The sequence below is a fragment of the Vipera ursinii genome, assembly GCF_947247035.1.
Source record: "Vipera ursinii genome assembly, chromosome: 3".
Lineage (NCBI taxonomy): Eukaryota > Metazoa > Chordata > Lepidosauria > Squamata > Viperidae > Vipera > Vipera ursinii.
In genome coordinates, this window is record NC_139516.1 from 152,280,303 (window position 1) to 152,302,091 (window position 21,789).

Consider the following 21,789-nt stretch of genomic DNA (forward strand, 5'->3'; position numbering starts at 1 on the left):
CACAGCCGAAGGCAACTCCCTACCTGGCTAAAATCCAACGAAAGTACACCAGAGCAATTTATACCTTTCCAAAATGCAAATAATTCAAATTACAGACATAACATAAAGCTGAAACAGACACATTTCAGGCATTCTCTGTTTGAACTGAACTTACTGAAGGGTTTCTTCTCAAATGTTGCTTATTATATATATACATTATGCCAATAAAGCAAAAAGTAGCAAATCTTTCATCTCTTCTCCTCACCTATTTTACCCTCTAAAAAACAAAACAAAAAAAAAACCCGCAGGCAGGTTGGGGGCAAGAGAGAGAGAGAGAGATTTTGGCAAATTCTGTCATTTTATTTTTTAAATATTTTTAAATATTTAATTAATCTGACGCACAATGATTTAAGGTTTCTTTGTGTTAATTTAAGATTTGGGTCCAGAAGTTGAAATGGCAAATGCACAACTTACTTCTAAACAAAAGCATGTTAGCAAAGTAAGATGTCTTTTTAAAAAGAAAAGAAAAAAAAAAGGGTTCCTTGCCTATTGTTTGTGTCCAACTGCTCAAATTAATGCCAGATTCTGCACAGGAGAGTCAGTCCTAAGGTTATGTCCATCCAGGGAATACAGATTCAGTCCTGACACTTCTGAAGCTGTTCATTAGCTTCTTCTCTTACCTAAGGGAAACAGGCTAACTAAACAGAGGCACAGCCTTCCTGTTTATACAGCTGAAGGCAAGGTGGGGGAAAATCCCAGAACAAGTTAAATTCACAAATATAAACCGAAGCTTTCCTTTCGTTTTAACAGGGTCTGAAATACAATTAATTAGAGAGATTAAAGAGTGGCTTCTCACATTCACTTCCTGTGCTGAAGTCCCCAGTTTTTTTTCCTAAGTGGGCTTTGTTTGCATACAAATCCAAAGAGCTTAAGGGAGGGTGTTTAGAATCTAAAGTTCTGGAGTGGCTTTCATGTTGGCAGCCTACCAGAAAAAGCCACAATTAACTCCTTCTAACACGCACTTCTGTGCATTGCCGAGAAGAGTTCTGGCTTTTGCGTGTGCGTCCTCACGTCTAATAGGAATTGTTTCCCAGCAAAAACAAACGCCAACACAATTTTTTTTCATTAGGAGGCGGATAAAAATATTCCTATAGGATAGAAGTGATTCAGTCATCATTCAGGGATATGGGCTGTTATTCAAGCAAAGGGGGGGAAACATTTTTTGGTACTGAGATTGGTGGCAGGGCATTTTGCACCCCTATTTCATTACTTTGTAGGCTGGCTTTAATGGCTAAAAATAAAAGCAAAGTTCCAGACTGGAATGTCTCAGCTCTGAATAGGTCTTTGTAATTCACTCTGTATCCACCATTCTCTGCAGTTAAAAAGGAAACTTGGCAGAAGTAAAAAAAATAATAATCCTAAAATCATCAGGGAATTCCCTGCACTGAGTCACAGAAACGGCTTCCCCACCACACCCATTGAGAAGATTTCCACATAAAAAGCCACTGGAGGCTTGTTCTAACATAACAGCAAAAGAACTAAAAGGTGCTTTGTAAATCTCATCACCCTGGTTATTTCTAGGCAGCGTTCTATTAAGCAGCATTCCATTCAGTATTTTTTCTTATTTATTAAAATCTCAATAGTAATATGGAAGAAATATAACTAGAAATACGTTGAATTCTTAATGAATGATTAAGCTTTACTTATATTACTCATAATACGCTGTATCGTAAACTGCATATAAGCTGCAAACATATTGTATGTTTGATGGTCCTATTTAAGTTTAAGCCACAACTTGGAAAAGTCTCCCTATAAACAAACTTGGAACTGAAACCCAGATAGCTAGATAATACTCACAGAATTGCAATATCTGGTTTTCTTTTCTTCAGAGTGTAAATGCAAGAATTTCATGCAATGTGTTAGTAGCTTTTGACTTTAAACAGAATTATAGAATTAAATGCACTTTTGAATCTGTCTGAGTTTGGCTGGAAGGATGACTCAATACACAAATATCTTCCCTAAGGAGTTGACTATGTTCAGATAGACAAAGCTGATTAATTTAATAAGGGGGTACATTTGCCAACCTTCATCAATCTGATTCCCCCCCTCAGGTATGCATGGAACTATAACCATATTACTATGACTTGGCTGGCATTTATGAAAGTCATAATCCAATACATTGTAAAGAACCTAGGTTGGGTGTATCTGACCTAACCAAGAATGCTACTAAGAATGTCCTGCCATATAAACTTTGTATTTTGTGTCCCAAAGGTGCTCTTTTTCCAAAAGGCAACTGGAATTTCTTGGCCCCCCCCTTTGAAAACATTTCACTTCTCATCCAAGACTTCTTCAGTTCTTCACTTCTCATGTTTTCAAAGGAAAAAAAAAGCCAAGGAAGGCCAGTTGCCTTTTGAAAAAGCACCTTTGGGACAATTGTGACCTGGATGATTGGGAATCTCCATAGACATTTATATTTTTATATTTAAATATGTTTAAATGTGCTTCAGCAACCTGGTTTCTGATGTATTTTAAATATTGCATCACTAGCGTTGCATTTAATCAGTCTCCAATTAAAGAACTAATTTGCCTACAAATGTTTCTGTTATTTAATTGGAGCTGAGAATTTAATTCTGCTCTTGCACATCTAATTCTCATGCAATAGAGCACATGTTCCAAAGTCATCTTAAAATGATTGTGGATAAGGTATTAGGCTTCAGAGGTCACAAAGTCTTTGCACGCAAATCTTGTTTAATTAGTGTCAAGAGTGAAGAAAAAAAATTATCCAGAGATCAGTAGTTTGAGTTTATACATCAGTGTTGGCATTATGAGAAGCTAGGAAGAAGCCAATCATGACAATGGGATGATCATTAACCACACCTTTACTGGCAGTTGCCATACATATTCTACCATCCCCACAGTATCAGTTAGCAACCCCATCAAATTTGCCACAGATAGTGATAGCCATTCTTAATCTCTCATGTCTGGATTCTGCCCAACATTGCTTTAGCACCACATATCACAGCTGCACATGTGTGAAAACTGTGTGTGTGACTTTAAAAAACAGGCAGCTACTTTCCAAGGCTTTTGGCCTTACCTGGCTTCTAAATGGTAGCTGCCTCTTTTTAACTCTTCAGATCTTACTTCTTTATGAGCTGTGGTCTTGTGATTAAATCCTAAAGGAAAGGCTAGTTCTCAAGTTAGCTGATGGGAAGATGGGAAGCCAAGCTTAAAGCCATGGCAACAAGTGTGTGGGATACCTGTGCTCTGAAATACCATAATTTCTCAAGAGATAAAGGTGGCTAGATCACCTGCTTCCTTGAATAAAATATGTTTGCGAAGCAACTGCAGAAAATAGCACCGCCATATAAGAGGATAGCAATGGCTATGCAGAGTAGGAATTCTTAGAAGTATCTGAAAGGGATTAAGTTGGGGAAGCTTCGGTGATTCTTTACCTGAGGCTGTCTAGTTGAAATTTCCTTTATCTATCACAGGGGTGTCAAACTCAATTTCATTGAGGGCCGCAGCAGCACTGCGGTTGCCCTCAAGGGGCCGAGTGAGTATGGCCAGGGTGGGCGTGGCCTACTGGATGGGCGTGGCTAGACTGCGTATGGCCTACTGGGTGGGCATGGCCAGCTCTACATCATTCGCATCAAGGGTGCCTATGGGGGCCTGGGCAGGAGTGGGACAGATCTGAGGGTCTCTGGCAGAAGGAGGGTCTCTGGGCCAGGACCAAGGCAGTGGGAGCCGTTCCCTCACTGTTTCCAGGATGGCTTCGCGGGCCACATGAAACCACTTTGCGGGCCGGATCCGGCCCCCGGGCCTTGTGTTTGACATGTCTGATCTATCACAAATAAAAAGTACAGTTTGCCTGCCTTCTCTCTTAACTCCCATGTTATTTGAAATCTCACAATTTCTAGACTATTCTGATGCGGTTATGCTGAAGAAAGATCATGGACTCCAAAGCTCTGGTTGCAAGATCAAACTCAGATTTTGTACAACTAAATTATTTGATGCAGTCATTCACTCTTAATCTAACCTACTTTACAACATAATTGTGAGGATAACAGAGAAAAATTGAGTTTCCTGGAGGAAAAGCGAGACAGAAATACAATTTAAAGAGAAAAAAAAATCAAAGAAGGGAAGTCTTCTGTAATCCAAACTATTTGAGTGTAGTGTTTAATAACATAAAAAGCTTGAAATCTCATTCACAATGATCTTTTGGGAAATATACTACTTTTCCTTAGAAGCAGTCATTTAGCACTGCCCAATATTCATCCGGGTTTGTATTTAAAATCCAGATTATACTTACCTTTTGCTTTAAAAAGTATCCTTTTATCCCAAAACTGATTCAGTAATACAGCTATTTAGTATAATAACTGATCTTAACATATCTAAGAAAATACTGCATTGCCCTTTAGCCTTCCAGATACTTCAGGTTGTTCCTTCCATAATCCTCAACTATCACACACTGTGTTAGGAAAGGCTCCCATATGGTGAGTAATGATAGTATCATCTGTATGGAAAGCATCCCATGTTATATTACTCTTTTTACGTGCTGCAAATTTAGCAGAATCTGAAATCAATTTCTTACAAGCTAAGCCACAACACTGGGCCTGCCCAGGAGTGAATGGACTCTACCGAGAAAATGGTTCCATCATCTGATGAAACATCCTGTTAAAGATATCTGTTTTTAGTAAGCCAGATACCATTTTTCACCCCAGGCCATGCTGGGATGAAGACACGTGTCTTTCATCTTAATGCCATCTTCTTCTTCATCATCATCATCATGTATTCTGAAGTATGCAATCCGCAGTTTCTTGGCAGCTTTTAGGCCAGTAGTGAGTGGGTTAACCCAGAAATTGAAACAACAGCAAATGAAAAGGGTGTGGTGGCCTCAGTTGGAGAGCCAGACACAGAAAACAACATTATGCATAAAGTATGTGTTCAAGGGATTATTCTGCCACTTGGTTTATTATGTGAACTACAGCTTCACTACCAGTCTGAAACTTGATTCTTTTTGGGCCAATTGCCCCTTAAACTGTGACTGCTACTGGCAATGGAAAGACCAATGGAAAGATCTCTGGGAACGTAAGATCTTTTACCAAATGGAGGGCAGCCAAAAGTCTGCTCACTGGTCTCCACATCTCATCTCATCAAAAGAGATGCCAAATTTTCAGCCTTCTAATGCAGCACTAAAGAAGAAAATTCTCTACTGTTGCTCAATCTGTACCCAAATACCATTATATTGACTGAGGGACCTAAATGTACTTTATTTTTAAGAACGTTTTAAAATCATCATTAGTTTTCTAAATCTTAACCCATGTAATTTAAACTGTAGAAGCAAAATGCTGTTTTCCTTTATTCTCTCAGTAGAGCTACAGAAAGCGGTGCCAAAAGCAGAATACAGGAATGGCATTATTCTAACCACCTACTGCCTTAATTTTCTATGAAAACGTGTGTCTCATTGAATATAAAATATACACTAGTTAAAGGCAAATTAGAAAAGCTTTATCCATGGATCTGATCCTGTGGCAGATCTTGTTCCTATTAGCATCCCATTCCAAAAAGTGAGGAGGGATATATTTATTTGATTTATGGAATGCGTGAGTCCATCAAGATGTTTATTATCATTCATCTCAGGTAAGTAAATTATTGATACAGAAGAAGGAAAGAAAGCAACAGAAAACCCCCAACATTTCCTTGTGGCTGATGGATAGCCATGTGTATGAGAGAGAGCATAATAATAAATACATAAATAATACTTGACATCTTGTTTCTTTCAATATTGTTTCATTTGGGCTAAACAAAGTACTTTACGTACTTTAAATAAAGAGCAAATGGAAAAAACAAAATTCACTGGACACGTATTGAAGGAGAATTAACACAGTCCTACCATAAAATTGGTTCAATTGATAAATATATTTGATATGTTTGATGCACTGGTAATGATACTTAGCCTAGTAATGAAACATCTGCAAGAAAACAACAAAGTTCAATAAATCTTCATACAGTACTGTTTTCAAAAAGAGATGCCTTCAAAAAAGGAAAAAAAGAGGATTCAGAGAACTGTAAACCAGTCAATTTGGCACTGCTATCTGTGATGAGTCTACAATCAATCATAAGCAGATTGATTTGTAAGTATTTTGAAAATTATGTGGTAATTAATCTCTATGGATTTGTCAAGAACAATTCTTGCCAGACTAATATAATAATTAATTTTTGATTGAGTAACTCCATTGTGGGAATGCTATAGACATAATATATCTTGATTTCAGCAAAGCATTTTAAACCGTACTCCATGATATTCTGATTAGCAAACTAATTAAGTGTGGGCTGAATGGCATGACAATTAAATGGATACACACAGCTGGCTCAAAAACTGCACTCAAAGTGTGCTCATCAATACAGCTTCAAACTGAAGACAGCTCTTGAGAGCATGCCACAGCATTAAATACTCTGCTCTCCGTTCTTCAGTATTTTGTTAATGGAGGAAATGCTTATAAAATCTGCTGATGACACAAAGTATGGTAGGAAACTTAATATTTTACGAGACAATAATAAAATTAAAAATGATCTTGCTAAAGAAATGGCCTGAAAGTAATATGATGCAAGTTATTCCCTTAGGAAACAAAAATCAGATGTGCAAGTACAGGATGGGGGATACCTGGCTTGGTAATAATATTTTGCAATAGTATTTCATTACAAACTCCCTATGAGTCAGTAGCATGACACAGCTGCAAAAAAGGCAAATACAATTTTAGGTTGGATCAACAAGAAGAATCATTTTCAAATTAAAAGAAGCAATAGGTCTACTTTATTCTGCTTTAGTCAGATTCCGACATGAGTTCTACGTCCAATTCTAGGCACCACACTTTAAAAAAATTCGGAGAAACTGAAACAGGTTCTGAGAAGGGCATAAACAGTGCCAGGAGACTAGAAAGTAAGTGCTTCTCACTGCATGAACTGATTCTGTAAGATTGTTCTTAGCAAATGCTAGACCACCCATAACCTATCATTTCATCCTTTTCAGTGATCCTTAAACAGAGAATGACCAAGTTATCTTTATTCAGTAATTCTGCCCCACCCATTCCAATTTTGCCAACTGAAGATTACAAGCAGCCACACGAGTTTTAGTAGTTTATAGTTGTGGGTACTTAAATTGGAAAATAAATTAGATTAATATTACAAGAAGCTTTCCCTCACAAATCAACTCTTTATTTCTTCTGAAAGTCACACAAATTTACTCCAAATTAAAATAGTGATGTAAGCTGAACAATAGCACCAAATAAAAACTCATGGGATTCCAATTAGCTGCTGAAATCATTGCTGGAAATAAAATAACATTTTAAGAAAGCTGAACCTTTAGAACAGAACGGACACTTTCTCATTTGCTCTCTTTACAACTGGGCGATCATGTTCTTGAATTCGTATTTAATATTGAATTTCATCCCTGGAAAAATAGCTCCATGCACAAGCAATAAATATCAACACCATAATTCTTTCAACAAGACTATAGTGTGTCTCAGGAGATGACAGCATGCTTCTGAAGAAAAGCTGCGCCTCTTGCAGATAGCAATCTTCCTCCACCACTATCGCTTAGAAATTAATTTTGTTTAATTAATTTGGATGAGCCCCTTTGTGTCATATGTCCCTTTATTCTGATACCCATTTTAGCTAAAAAAAATTAAGCAACAAATACTATTGCCTAGTCATTCCATTTCAAGCAAGAGACACAGAACACCATAGGTAATGTTAACGTTCCTTGATCTCCTACTCGTCTGCCAAAAAACTGTGTTTCAAGGAGTTAAACTGAAAGCACGTTTCTGCTGTTGACTTCAAGTTCAAGAATGGACTTGATCGTTCTTCAGGGATTCCCTTTCATATGAGTCATTGTTAAGGCAGGCCAACCCTTCCCTTTTCTCTTTCTATGCAAGAATAATGCCATTTCTCAGGAGATCACAGCAGCTGAAAGATAGCCCAAAACGGCAAGCATAGTTCAAGACTTCAGCACAAAATAATGTTCAGCCAATTACAAATAACTAGGGTGGTCTGCATACCAATTAGTATCATTTTTAGAAATCACATTCATTAACAAAAACTACAACTTAGATACAAACAGTGCTTTTTTGTAACAAAAAAAAGGTGCTGGAACGCATACACATCATATAACCCGCCTTGCCTACCCTACAAGGTTCCATCCAAAAAAGGTGCTGGAATTCTGTTCTGGGCGTTCTATGAGAAAAAAGCCCTGGATACAAATACACATCAAATGTAACTTAATCACTTTAAAAAGAAGTCATTAGCAATGCCATTACTAAACCCAGAAAAGAAAGAAAAGCCTGGCCTATTTGTCAGACATCTCAAGATTTAAAAATGATGCATTAAACTGTATTATTTCCTATGCATAGCAACCTGTCCCATTAAAGAATTTTGGCTTATTTTTAATAGGAAGAAATACTGAAATATAGAATTATTGTTATACATATTATAACTGGTTCATTATTTAGATTATACAACTGAAACCACAATTTTGTTTAGCTGAATTGGATCGCTACCAATTACTGTAGTTTAAACTACAATATGATATGGTGAGCTATCAGATTATACACTAGGCCATTATTTTTATTATCTGATGGAAATATTCTGTAGGAACACCTCATGATCTGGGTCAAATATTCTTAATAAAGAAACCTTTAAAGTTTTCATGAAACTATACTTCCAGAACTCCATCCCCTATAACTATGCTGGGTGGAGATTTGTAGTCCCAAACATAGCTATTGCAGACCACAGTGTTCTTAGTATTTTTAACAAACTGGCGGGTAGCTTTTAACTATCAATCAAAGAAATAAATATGATTTGCTCTATCAAAATGCTGCTCCAATGCTTTTCTTCCAATCAACCTGTTACACTCCCTGATTAAATAGATAGAGAAGAATCTGGAAATGTCCAGACCCGTTTCAGTCTGCCCTTTTCTGCTCTTCTTTTCCACTTAACTCTCTCTCTCTGTTGACTTGACAACTGAAGATGCCCTCTTGAGTTATCTTTATTAATTATCTGCACTTGGGTGAAAAAATAATATAAGCAAGCATGAGGGGACATTGGTCTGCCTCAGTCAGCTTGCATCTCCAAATACTGTAGCTCCATCTGACAGTAGAAAAAGCTGCCTTACTCAGGAAAAGGCATGTCCTTCTAACACAGCGTTTCCCAACCTTAGGAACTTGAAGATGCGTGGACTTCAACTCCCAGAATTCCCCAGCCAGCATAGCTGGCTGGGGAATTCTGGGAGTTGAAGTCCACGCATCTTCAAGTTCCTAAGGTTGGGAAACGCTGTTCTAACAGACCGCACAGTTAAGGACAATTGGGCTTCAGTGTGGTACTGCAATCACTTTGGAACTCAGTGAATGCTGAGGGTGAAATGGTCCTAATTATCAAAGCCTTCTTAGAAAGACTGGGAGAAGTGAAGAGTTTGAGCATTTCAGCAGACAGCTTAAAGTTCAGGGGGGTTCAGCAAACAGCTGTAGAATGCCTCATTTGTGCCAGCACCACGGAAACTGTTTCCAAAACAAGAATGCTTAAAAAAAATGCTCCTCCTCTTTCATTGTTGCCTTCATTGACCCGGGCTTTTTATACACCCCACTACCCCATTTATCTATCAGCCCTTTTTTAAAGCTCCTCTTTGCCTGCATTATCTTTACTCAGCTCCCAATTCTTCTAACAGTTTGGTTCTAAAATAGCAGACTGAGATGATCCTGAAAAGCGTCAGGTGTTTTCAGATCCTTGGAAATGAAAATAGAGCCTTTCAGAAGAGGAAATTCAGATTAGAAAAAGCGAGGCAAAAATTGGTGTAATTTGTCCCTGGAAATATATGTCTTTGCACTCCACTTCTAGCCAGCCTTTTGGTGTAGCTTAGCCATCTCAAATGAGTATTTAATAACATTTTGTCTATCTTCCTAACAGTGAGGACAATTAACCAGTGAAACAGCTTGCCTTCAGAAGTTGTACGTAGGTGCTTCATCACTGGAGGTTTTTAAGAAAAGACTGGACATCCACCTGTCTGAAATGGTATAGGGCAGGGGTCTTCAAACTTGGCCCTTTTATGACTTGTGGACTTCAACTCCCAGAATTCCTCAGCCATGCATGCTGGCTGTGGAATTCTGGGAGTTGAAGTCCACAAGTCATAAAAGGGCCAGGTTTGAAGACCCCTTGAGCAGGGGATTGGACCAGAAGACCTCCAAGGTCCCTTACAGCTCTATTCTGATTAAAATTATAATAATATTGATTTTCTTTTTTACTGTTGAGGGAAAAATAATTTTTGAGATTTACTTGCTGTCATCAGTGGACTTTGCTAACTATTTAAGTAGTTTTACAGATTTCCATAGATTAAAATAAATAAGAATAGAATAAAAAACAAAATGATATGTAACACAAGAAACAAATCCGTATTCTGTACTTAAAAAAAAGAGAATTTGAATGAAAATATTTACAGAGTCTAGGATGGAAATTCTTTCTAATCAGGAGTTTGTTTGTAGATAATCTACACAATAAGGTGGTTTGTTATGAATTTTCCAAATATATGTTTATTAAATTATATAAAAGAATGTATAATTACATAGAGAGCACATAAGCTTTATAACAGAATGAACACAATCTTTATAGGGATAGATTATATGTGATTTTGTATTCTGGTGCGTTTATTAAATCTGTTTTGCTTTCTATAATGGTTGACAAAATTCTTCCCTCCCCATATCACAAAAGCACACACACACACTTTAATTCTAAGGATAATTTTCTGTATCTCCTGCTGGCTCTCCTTATATTCCTGGCTAAGTGAGGTTCTTGGTTTTTCAATTACTTTAACCTGGCAATTGAGACTTCAATTTATTCATAAAGTATATTTTATTTGCGATAGCTACAAATGCACAAATAATGGTTCTATTTTTGTGGCTCTAATATATACTTTCTCTGCAGAGACTGGAATTGTATAATTGGATTTAATACAGTATATAATTTTGCTGTTTAAACCAGTCCTATCTATCATTGCATAATATCTGTACAATATTAGGTTCTTAAAATGTAAAAAAAAAATTGATTCTGTAAAAATTCCTCAGCATCCAAATCTGGATTTTACAGATTTAGAACAAAGCAGCAAAAGCAGTGAGTTAGACTTATTGCAATCTTCCTTACCCTTGTACTCAAGATACAAACATATGCTTGTTCCTCCAGAATAGTTATAGTAACAAATTATTTTTGTTTTATGCATTTCAGAAAAACAGAAACAGAATGAGATTTAACTCCAAATGCACATGTTCAAGATCTTTCTGCTAGTGTCACAAAATACTTGAACTAGATAACAATATAGGAGAGTGTGATTAAAAAAAATCTTTATTCCAGTGCAACACTGCAGCTACGTATATATTTACGCTGGAAACTTAAGCATAAACACTGATAGTATTTTAAGTACCTGGAGCCTTCTCCACAAATATCACTTTAGAGTCTTGAAGAAAGTTGTGTCCGCTCAGAATCATTTTCTTCCCGCCCATCACATGGTAGCTATCAATGCTTTGCTTTTCAACCAGAGGCAGTTCCTGAGCAGATCTTTGGGCTGATGAAAATAATAATAATAATAATAATAATAATAATAATAATAATAATAATAATAATAATAATAATAATAATAATAATAATAAATGTGAATCTATACTAACACATTTTTAAAAAGAGCCTTGGTGGAGCAGTGGGCTAATGCCTCCTTAAGTAACACCAGCTGCCTGCAATTAGTGCAGGTTCGCATCCCACCAGGCTCAAGGTTGACTCAGCCTTCCATCCTTCTGAGGTAGGTAAAATGAGGACCCAGATTGTTGGGGGCAATTTTTTTTTAATTCAATTTTTTAAATTCAATTTATATCCCGCCCTTCTCCGAAGACTCAGGGCGGCTTACAAGCTTAGCAATAGCCTTCATTCTATGTATATGCCTGCTTATTAGGGCTTTCACACACACCCCAAGCGGCATTATTACAAAGTCAGCTTAATTGCCCCCAACAATCTGGGTCCTCATTTTACCTTGAGCCTGGTGGGATGCGAACCTGCACTAATTGCAGGCAGGTGGTGTTACTTAAGGAGGCATTAGCCCACTACTCCACCAAGGCTCTTAATTAAGCTGACTTTGTAATAATGCCGCTTGGGGTGTGTGTGAAAGCCCTAATAAGCAGGCATATACATAGAATGAAGGCTACTGCTAAGCTTGTAAGCCGCCCTGAGTCTTTGGAGAAGGGCGGGATATAAATGGAATTAAAATAAATAAAAAAACATACCTAAGTTTAAGTATTCTACTTTAGGCAAACAACATTTGTAAATTTTTAGTAAGATTTGGTTTGAGGAGACAAATGCTGAGTTACTTGTGCCTTAGTCCAATTACAAGATATCTTTGGAGCAGGGGTGTCAAACTCAATTTCATTGAGGGCCGCATCAGCATTGCGGTTGCCCTCAGGGGGCCGGGTGGGCGTGGCCTACTGGGTGGGCATGGCCTACTGGGTGGGCGTGGCCAGCTCTACATCGTTCGCATCAAGGGTGCCTATGGGGGCCTGGGCAGGAGTGGGACAGATCTGAGGGTCTCTGGCAGAAGGAGGGTCTCTGGGCCACAGCCAAAGCAATGGGGGCCGTTCCCTCACTGTTTCCAGGATGGCTTCGCGGGCCACATGAAACCACTTCGTGGGCCAGATCTGGCCCCCGGGCCTTGTGTTTGACATGTCTGCTTTGGAGGAACAGCAAAGTGTGTTTATTTTTGCCATTAACTCTTCCCAAGAGAAATTCAATATTCTGAATACAAGATGCCACTTTTTCTGGAATTTAGAGCAACAGAAGAACTTCCATTTGAACTCCAAACATGAACACACTGAGAAAGAAAGGATACTTACAACATTCAATAGGGTTGGAAGACACTTGCAAAGAAAGGGTTCTCCCATTAGGTTGAGGGATATGAACACGGAAGACCAGCCGAACTCGTGTATTTTTCCTCCCAATGTCAGTTTCTCCTTTTCTCAGTTCAATGTCTGAATTTCTAAGTTTCAGTATTCCAGCACAGTCAATGCTATTCAAAAAACAACAACAAACAATCCGTTTTAAATTTTGTGCGCTTCCAGAATGACAATCATCTAAACCAGGGATGATACTAATGAAAGGGAAAATTATGGTTTATCTCAAATTAGGAATGAAGGGAGGTAATTATTGCATATCTTGGGTAGATTATGTATTTGCCCAGAAAATCCTTGAAGACTTCACATCATGTCTGTTATGTATATTCTTCTCTTAAGGGCCTGTAACTTTTATCAATTTTATTACAAAGAAATTATATAGGTGAATCTTCCCTAATAAAAATATTGTAGGACTGTCATATGCCTGCCAGACAAGAAAACAGCAACTACATTTCAATAATGCAGAGGACGACTGGCCATATGCTACATTTATACAAATTGACTCCTTGCCATTCGGTTTGGTGGAATAAAGCCAGTCCCACAAGCAGTTTTAACTAGAATTTGGCACAAGTCTTCTGCTATAAAATATCAAGAATGGTCAGAGCTGTCTCTGTCTTGGTTTTCAGGAAAAAAAAGAAAAGGAAAAAAAATGCTCTATTTGATGAGTTGCTGCGGTAGCAAACAAGTCAGTCAGATTTGAAACACAGCCAAGCATCATCACTCCTAATGGTGAATCAAGACTACTAATGAAGTCAGGATGTTGCACAGTCTGAGATGCTATAAGTGAGCTAGCAAGAACTTTGGTGCCAGATGCATCATGGATTTATAATGCAACACTTTATAATGATATCCATTCAATTGTGTCTGATTCTTGGTGATTCTATGGGCCCGTTCTCCATATTTTCTGATCTTGTAAAACTTCTTTCAGTTGTTTTATGCTCTTGCCCATGTTGGCTTTGGTGGTGTCTAGCCACCATGGTTTCTGGCGGCTTCATTTCCTTTTACAGCTGTCCATTCCAAGCATAGCCATCTTCTCTACCAATTCCTTTTTAACATTGTTTATTCTAAATTACCAATGTATCAGCAAATACTAATTTGCCCTATGGAGCTGTTGCCACAGTGTTAAGACCAGACACATTCATGTTTTAGGCACTGAGGTGTTTCCTGTCTCAGATTTTGAATATTACCATTTTCAGGTAAGAGGATGAGAAATGGACTAATAAGAAGCTACTGTAGTTCATGATTAATTTTTCTTTCAAGGCTTTGATTGGTTGTAACTGCAACTCCTGAGACAGCTACAACCTTACAGAACCAGTATAAATATGTCTGTAACAAAAGCTTTATTCATCCAAGTTGTTTGGATCACACACTTCATTAATTTTGACATTCCACCAAACTGCAGTACTATTTATATTACATGGATACTAGGCTAAACTGGTTAATGCACAGTGAAAGAGTTTCAGGCAATGAAATTTTGATAATGATACATAATAATTAAGTTTAAGAAGCTGATCCTGCAGTGAAGCTACAAGGGATTTTTTATTAATATGCATTATCTTGTTTAGACAGTTCATATCTACAGTAAATGCTATCTTACACATTTTTGCTTTGTAAGAGTGTCAATAGTTTGTTCAAATTTAGCCATTTTCTTGCCACTCATAAAACACAATCTTAGGGTATTATTAGGTATTCATTATTAGTTAGTTACTTAGTTATGTTTAAGGGGAGTTAAAGTGTGATAGAATTTAATGTGTTTTTTTAGTTAGTTAGCATATTTTAGCTTAAGATTGTAAAAGTTAATACCCTGTATTCAGCTCTGGGAAGTCGGGGGGGGGGGAGGGCAAGGGAGGGTAAGTGGGGGAGGGGGAGGGAGGGAGTTTATGTTTTTAAAATGTATTCTAAAACTTTTCAATAATAAATAAATAAATAAATAAATAAAATGCAATCTTAGGCATGTTAATTCAGATTTATTTGCTTGCTTTGTTCATTTTAAAATTGTATGTCAATTTTCAAAACCAAGTTTTTCCATTTTATTGGGTCTGATTGCCAGATAAATATGTTTCTGATTACAGCTTCCATGTGGTATCACTTTATAAGTACCTAGAGGTTTTTTTTTTCTTGATCACTTTCTGTGACAATGTGCCTTGCTATTATTCTAGCTCCCTGCCCTCCAGCTCCATATGCCATTTAATATTACAAAACATTTGCAGATGTTATTTAAAATACACACTAAATTCACCCAAACCAATTTTTAACAATACCCGAGGGCACAATGGCAACAGAAAAAAGGAGCGAGGTCTTGATTGTATAACTATCTGCCACATTGCCCTTTTACAAGTGAGATAATTTGGGTCTAGGAAAATTATCATAACCTATGCAATTATTTATTTGAAATGTTAGTATTTATTTCCATTTCGGCTCTATTTGTACATAATTCACTTGGGCAGAACCATTCTTTATGAATTAAATAGATGAGTTCTTCATTCTTAATACTGTCTGAAGGTTAAAAATTCCACAAGAAGATTTTGTATATATTTCCCCTAATATTTGTGTGTCTCTTTTAGTTGCAGCTTCAAACCTACCCATCCCCACCTTTGGTTAATTTTTCTTTTAACAGAAAAACATTCAGTCTCTCTTTTCTTTGTGAGAGTGCTAGCAAACGTGTTTCCTGCAGAATAGATTGCGGGAATAAGATGGTGTCAAGTTAAGTACCTAAAACAGGAGCTGAGGTAGGAGATATTTAAAGCTCTGTAACCGATATGCTGATTTTAAATGGCAAGGAAGCATGTTGGTGTTGGGGTGTGTGTGTGTGTGTGTGTGTTTTTGTGTGTGTGTGTGTGTTTGTGTGTGTGTGTGTGTGTGTGTGTGTGTGAGAGAGAGAGAGAGAGAGAGAGAGAGAGAGAGAGAGAGAGAGACAGACAGACAGACAGACAGACAGACAGACAGACAGAGAGGGAGAGAACGAACAACAACCAGTGTTTATTAAGTGTCGAATAAAATATTTACACATTTTATTCAACACTGAAAAAACAGTAAAAAGATTCTGGACAAAATTCTGCAGCTGGAAAAAATGTAAAATTATTAATTTAATTTAAAAAATAAGATAAACAGAACCCTATCAAGTGCCTTGACATAAAAATAGAGGTTTCTCAATTGATCAGTGGGAAAACTGAAAAGAGCCTTGGTGGAGCAGTGGGCTAATGCCTCCTTAAGTAACCCCAGCTGCCTGCAATTAGTGCAGGTTCGAGTCCTACCAGGCTCAAGGTTGACTCAGCCTTCCATCCTTCCGAGGTAGGTAAAATGAGGACCCAGATTGTTGGGGGCAATAAGCTGACTTTGTAATAATGCCGCTTGGGGGGGGGGGGGCGAAAGCCCTAATAATAAGAAGGCATATACACAGAATGAAGGCTATTGCTAAGCACATTGATTTGTGCTTTAGATTGTAAGCTGCCCTGAGTCTTCGGAGAAGGGCGGGATGTAAATGGGATTAAAAAAAAACACCATGTGGATGAAGGGACTGAATTAACCTCAAAGAGAATTTTTACAAAATGATGTGTAGATGGTACTTATCCCCAGATAAATTGGCTAAAATGTCTACAGGAATAGTAGCTGTAGATGTAAAACTCAAATAAGAATCTTCTACCAACTTTGGTAGATTTGAAAAAAAAGCTAAGCAATATTGGAGTAAAATTAGTAATATAATTCAAAAAATCTTCAAAAAATTAATGTACAACTCAGATCAAAAACTTTTTTTGTGAAGGCTTATGGATAAAACATTGGAAAAACCACGTGGTGTTTTATTATTATTTATGACAACAGCAGCACAACTTTTAAATACTCAGCATTGGAAAGATCCTACGCTACCTAAGATAGAGGAATGGTTAATAAAGATAAAAGAACTGGCAATGATGACTAGGTTATCAGCCCTTGTAAGAGGAAAAAACACCAAAGGAATTGATCTATAATTAGAAGTCCTTTGTGAACTTTTTGCAGGAGATGAGAAAAATCAAATTTTGACATATGCATTTGAAGATTTATAAAATTTAAAAACATTTTTTTCCTCTTTCCTTTTTTTTGAGGAAAATGGACATCATATCAGAGAGCCGAATCTTAAGAGCGCTTTATATTCTTGGAAGTTGGAAGTCATTCTTTGTTTATATTTTTGTTCTCCTTTCTTTCTCTTTATATCTTTTTGTACTTCTACAGTATTCTTATTCTGTTCTTACTTTTTACACCTTTTCTTTTGATTGTTAATTTATGTTGTCTTTTACATGTAAAATTTAATAAAATTATAAGACAGAACATAAAAAGGAGGTAGGCCTTACATTGCTTTCATGTTGTTTTCAGGTAAAAGTGGAATTTCCAAGACTTTGGTGTTGGAAAATATGGTTTCATGGCTGGTTGTGGAAACAGTCTTCCCTGTAATCCGATGAACTTGGTAGAAGGCATGGGGCCGCAGCAGACGGTCATCTGCAGTCCCGATGAACAGCTGTAGTGTGAGTGGTTCACTTTCTAAGTAACCATGCAGCTGGGAAGAGAATATACAGTTCTTGCTGAGCACCATGTACATCAACAACTATGAATTTATTAATGTTTTATACAAAAAGCAGTCAAATTGAAGGAGAAAACCAGTGATAGAGTTAAGTTTTAATCTCTCCCCACCTACGGATGCATTCATTTTCTTTTCTTTTTCTTTGTAATATAATATTGGACCAATACAGGTAGTTTTCGACTTATAACCATTTGTTTAGTGACCATTTGAAGTTACGACACTGAAAAAAGTGACTAATGATCGTTTTCACACTGACAATGGTTGCAGCATCTCCCTGGTCACGTGATCAAGATTCAGACATTTGGCAACTGGCTCATATTTATGACAGCTGCAGTGTCCTGGAGTCATGTGATTCCCTTTTGCGACCTTCCGACAAGCAAAGTGAATGTGGAAGCCAAATTCATTTAACAACCATGTTACTAACTTAACAACTGCAGTGATTACTTAACAACTGTGACAAGAAAGGTTGCAAAATGGGGCAAACTCACCTAACATCTGTCTCACTTAACAGAAATTGTGGTCGTAAGTCGAGAGCTACTTGGAGAGAGGTGTGCTTAGGGAATGTCTCATTATTTTACATAACCACCAGGCTCAAGGTTGACTCAGCCTTCCATCCTTCCGAGGTAGGTAAAATGAGGACCCAGATTGTTGGGGGCAATTAAGCTGACTTTGTAATAATGCCGCTTGGGGGTGTGTGTGTGAAAGCCCTAATAAGCAGGCATATACATAGAATGAAGGCTACTGCTAAGCTTGTAAGCCGCCCTGAGTCTTCGGAGAAGGGCGGGATATAAATGGAATTAAAATAAAAAATAAATAAAAATAACCTGTCCTAGAGCATTTCATTGAGACTTTTAACAGTGCTGCTTCAAATTGCCAGTAATGTCATAGAAGACTTTTTAATGGAAAAGGCAGAAAGAAAGAAAAATCAAGTTTAAAACAACAGAATCAGTATTTTATCTAGAAAAGCCCAGGTTCAGGCATTGCAGTAATTCGATCTTGCAGGGTTTCAACTATCAGTGGCCAAACGAATAACAAGCAACATAATATATCAAGGAATTTGCATAAAGGAGACAGGCAGGTACAGATAATTCTAAGTTTGTGCCACATTTTTAGGTATCCAAGCAATTAGGTCCTATAGGGTCCAATACTGAAGACTTCTTTGCATTACCTGACTATTTTTAAAGCTGCTATTTTAAGCCCCTTTCAGGCTTTTTGCATACTGCATATTCTGTGTAATAATCAGAGACACCATTTTAACTGAGCTTATACAGCTGTTGCTTACCTTTTTCAACTGCAACTTTAAAGAAAGAGAAAAGCACCAGCTAGAGCCTCATAGCGATAACATATGGGATGCTTAAACATAGCAAATGAAAATAAGAGATTGGATGAGACAGGGAAGAGGGAAACCTCAGCAAAGTAGTTCAATCTGCACTAGTGTCTGGCTACCTCTTGGCAAGCCATATGAGAGGAGCTCCTGATATCCACACAGCTAAGATCTGCCAAAAGAAGCCTTCCCTTGCATGCAGAAGCCCATTAAAGCTGGCACAACTGGCACTATTTTCACTTACATTCATAAAATGCCTGAGCCAGCAAAATATCACAAAAGTGAAGTTATAGTGAAACAAAAGCATCTAGCTTCCAGAGGTATATCAGCCACCTTTGGATGGGATGGTGTATGGGGAAAACACAGTCCTAGGAAGTCTTCCTTACGTACCCACATCTTCCATTGGTTTGGAAAGCCAGAATGCAACCAAACACTGTCAGTGCAGAAAGCCCAAAGAATATAACAACATCTTTGCTGGACCTGGTAATGCCAGATATGTGACTAGGTAAGGTAAGGTAAAGGTTCCCCCGCACATGCGTGCTAGTTGTTTCCAACTCTAGGGGCCAGTGCTCATCTCCGTTTCAAAGCCGAAGAGCCAGCGTGGTCATGTGGCCAGCATGACTACTGTAGATGCCAAAGGCGCACGGAACGCTGTTACCTTCCCACCATAGTGGTCCCTGTTTTTCTACTTGCATTTTTACGTGCTTTTGAACTGTTAGGTTGGCAGAAGCTGGGACGAGTAACAGGCGCTCACTCTTGTTACATGGCACTCGGGATTCGACCCGCCAAACTGCCGACCTTCTGATCGAGAAACTCAGTGTCCTAACCCACTGAGCCACACCGCGTCCCTTAGATATGTGACTACTCCTACTTAATTCAACGGGACCTATTCCCAGGTATGACTATGACAGCAGCTTAGAGATGCCTTCCCCAACCAGGTGTTTTCCAGAAGTCCTTGGACTGAAACTCCTGCCGTTTCTATAAGCAAGATTTAAGTTTAAGAGTTACGATCCCAGCACATTTGTAGAATGACATCTCAAGAGGGAAACTAGCTTAAAACATATAACGGGAGTCAATCAATAGACAAGCTTGCGTTGTGTTTGGTTCTGCCTCTTTCTTATCTGGGCTTAATAGGAAAAAGGATGGATGAGCTTTTACTCTCTGAAGCAGGTTTCTCCAACCAGGGAGTCACTTCTTTGGCATCCGCCTAAAACCAAAAGTAATTCCTATTGCAAGCATGATTCTCAGTGTCTCTTTACCAAGACTTATTAAGTAGAAAAGGACAGGTTTACAAATAATTCTGGCAACTGAACTATTTCCTATCTACAACCAATACATCATAATACATTAGAGAAGAAACTTCCTCATCTTTCCTTTTAATTTTTAGTGCCTTTCTGTGAACTGATAGGTAGGTCTCTTCCCTAATTCTGAAGAAGCTTATAGATAGTTGTATATAAAGCCATTTTCTGAATCCTCAGGAGTCTGGCTGCTGATTACAACATTGGTATCTTCTGGAAGTATAGAATAGAATAGAGCTGGAAGGGACCATGGAGATCTTCTAGTCCAGCCCCTGCTCAAGCAGGAGACCGTATACCGTTTCAGATAAGTGACTGTCCAGTCTCTTCTTAAAAATTTCTAGTGATGGAGTGCCCACAATTTCTAAAGGCAAGCTGTTCCGCTGGTTAATTGTCCTCACTGTTAGGAAGTTTCTCCTTAATTCCAGGTTGCTTCTCTTTTTGATCAGTTTCAACCATTGTTTCTTGTCCTGGTGCTTTGGAGAATAATTTGACCCCCTCTTCTTTGTAGCAACCTCTCAAATACTGGAATACTGCTATCATGTCATCCTATTTCTTCTTTTCTTTAGACTAGCCAAACCCAATTCCTGCAGCCATACTTCACATGTTTTAGTCTCCAGGCCTTTGATCATTTTAGTTGCTCTTCTCTGAATTTTTTCCCCCAAAGTCTCAACACCTTTTTTCTAGTATGGTGACCAAAATTGGTTGCAGTATTCCAGGCCTGGTCTTACTAGGGTTTTATAAAACGGTACTAATACGTCACGTGATCTTGATTCTATGCGTGTGTTTATACAACCCAGGATTGTATTAGCTTTTTTGGCTGCTGCTGCACACTGCTGGCTCATATTCAAGTGATCATCCACTAGGACTCCAAGGTCCCTCTCACAGTTACTGTTTTTGAGCCAGGTCTCTTCTAATGATTTTTGATTTTTCCTGCCTAAATGTAAAAATTTGCTTTTCCCCTCATTAAAATTCATTTCATTGGATAGGGCCCATAGTTCAAATTTGTCAAGATCTTTTTGGATCCTAAGCTCGTCTTCTGGCGTTGGCTATTCCTGCCAGCTTAGTGTCATCTGCAAATTTGACGAGTTCCACTTCTATTCCCTCATCTAAGTCATTTATGAAGATATTGAAGAGTACTGGGCCAAAGACGGTGCCTTGTGATACCCCACTGCTTACTTCTCTCCTTGTGGATGTAGTACCACTGAGGACTACTCATTGAGTAAAGTTTATCAGCCAGCTACAAATCCATTTGGTGGTAAGGTTGTCTATTCCGCCTCTTTCTAGCTTACCAAGAAGTAGGTTTTGGTCTACTTTATCAAATGCCTTACTGAAATCTAAGTATACTACATCAACGGTATAAACTTTCAGTTCCAGGAATTCACTCCTATTCATTATTAGGGTTGTCAACAAGTGGGCCACATTTATGACCATTGGCAGCATTCTGTGTTTTATATTGGTTTTGCTGAAAACTGGCATTTACTTCCATTGGTTTGCTTAATGATTATCATAAAAAAGGTTGTAAAATAATCTTGTAAAATAATGTAAAATAAAACCACCCTTTTATTACTGTCACTAATTACCTTGATGCACAGGCTCCATTATAGTCGTAACAAGTACTACATGTTCATTTAATTTTTTATAAAATTGAATTGTTGTGATTCTTTT

At 37.9% G+C, this 21,789-nt stretch overlaps 1 protein-coding gene across 6 annotated transcripts in view; it reads right to left on the reverse strand.

Moving 5' to 3' along the window:
• NFATC1 (nuclear factor of activated T cells 1) overlaps positions 1-21,789 on the reverse strand; it is a 131,663-nt gene that overhangs the window by 46,283 nt on the left and 63,591 nt on the right. For all 6 annotated transcript variants that reach the window (XM_083361185.1, XM_083361184.1, XM_083361186.1 and 3 more), the window contains exons 4-6: positions 17,276-17,478; positions 12,894-13,066; positions 11,441-11,581 (exon numbers count right to left, since the gene is read on the reverse strand). In XM_083361185.1, the coding sequence (XP_083217311.1) occupies positions 11,441-11,581; positions 12,894-13,066; positions 17,276-17,478 (517 nt within the window). The remainder of the gene's footprint in view (positions 1-11,440; positions 11,582-12,893; positions 13,067-17,275; positions 17,479-21,789) is intronic.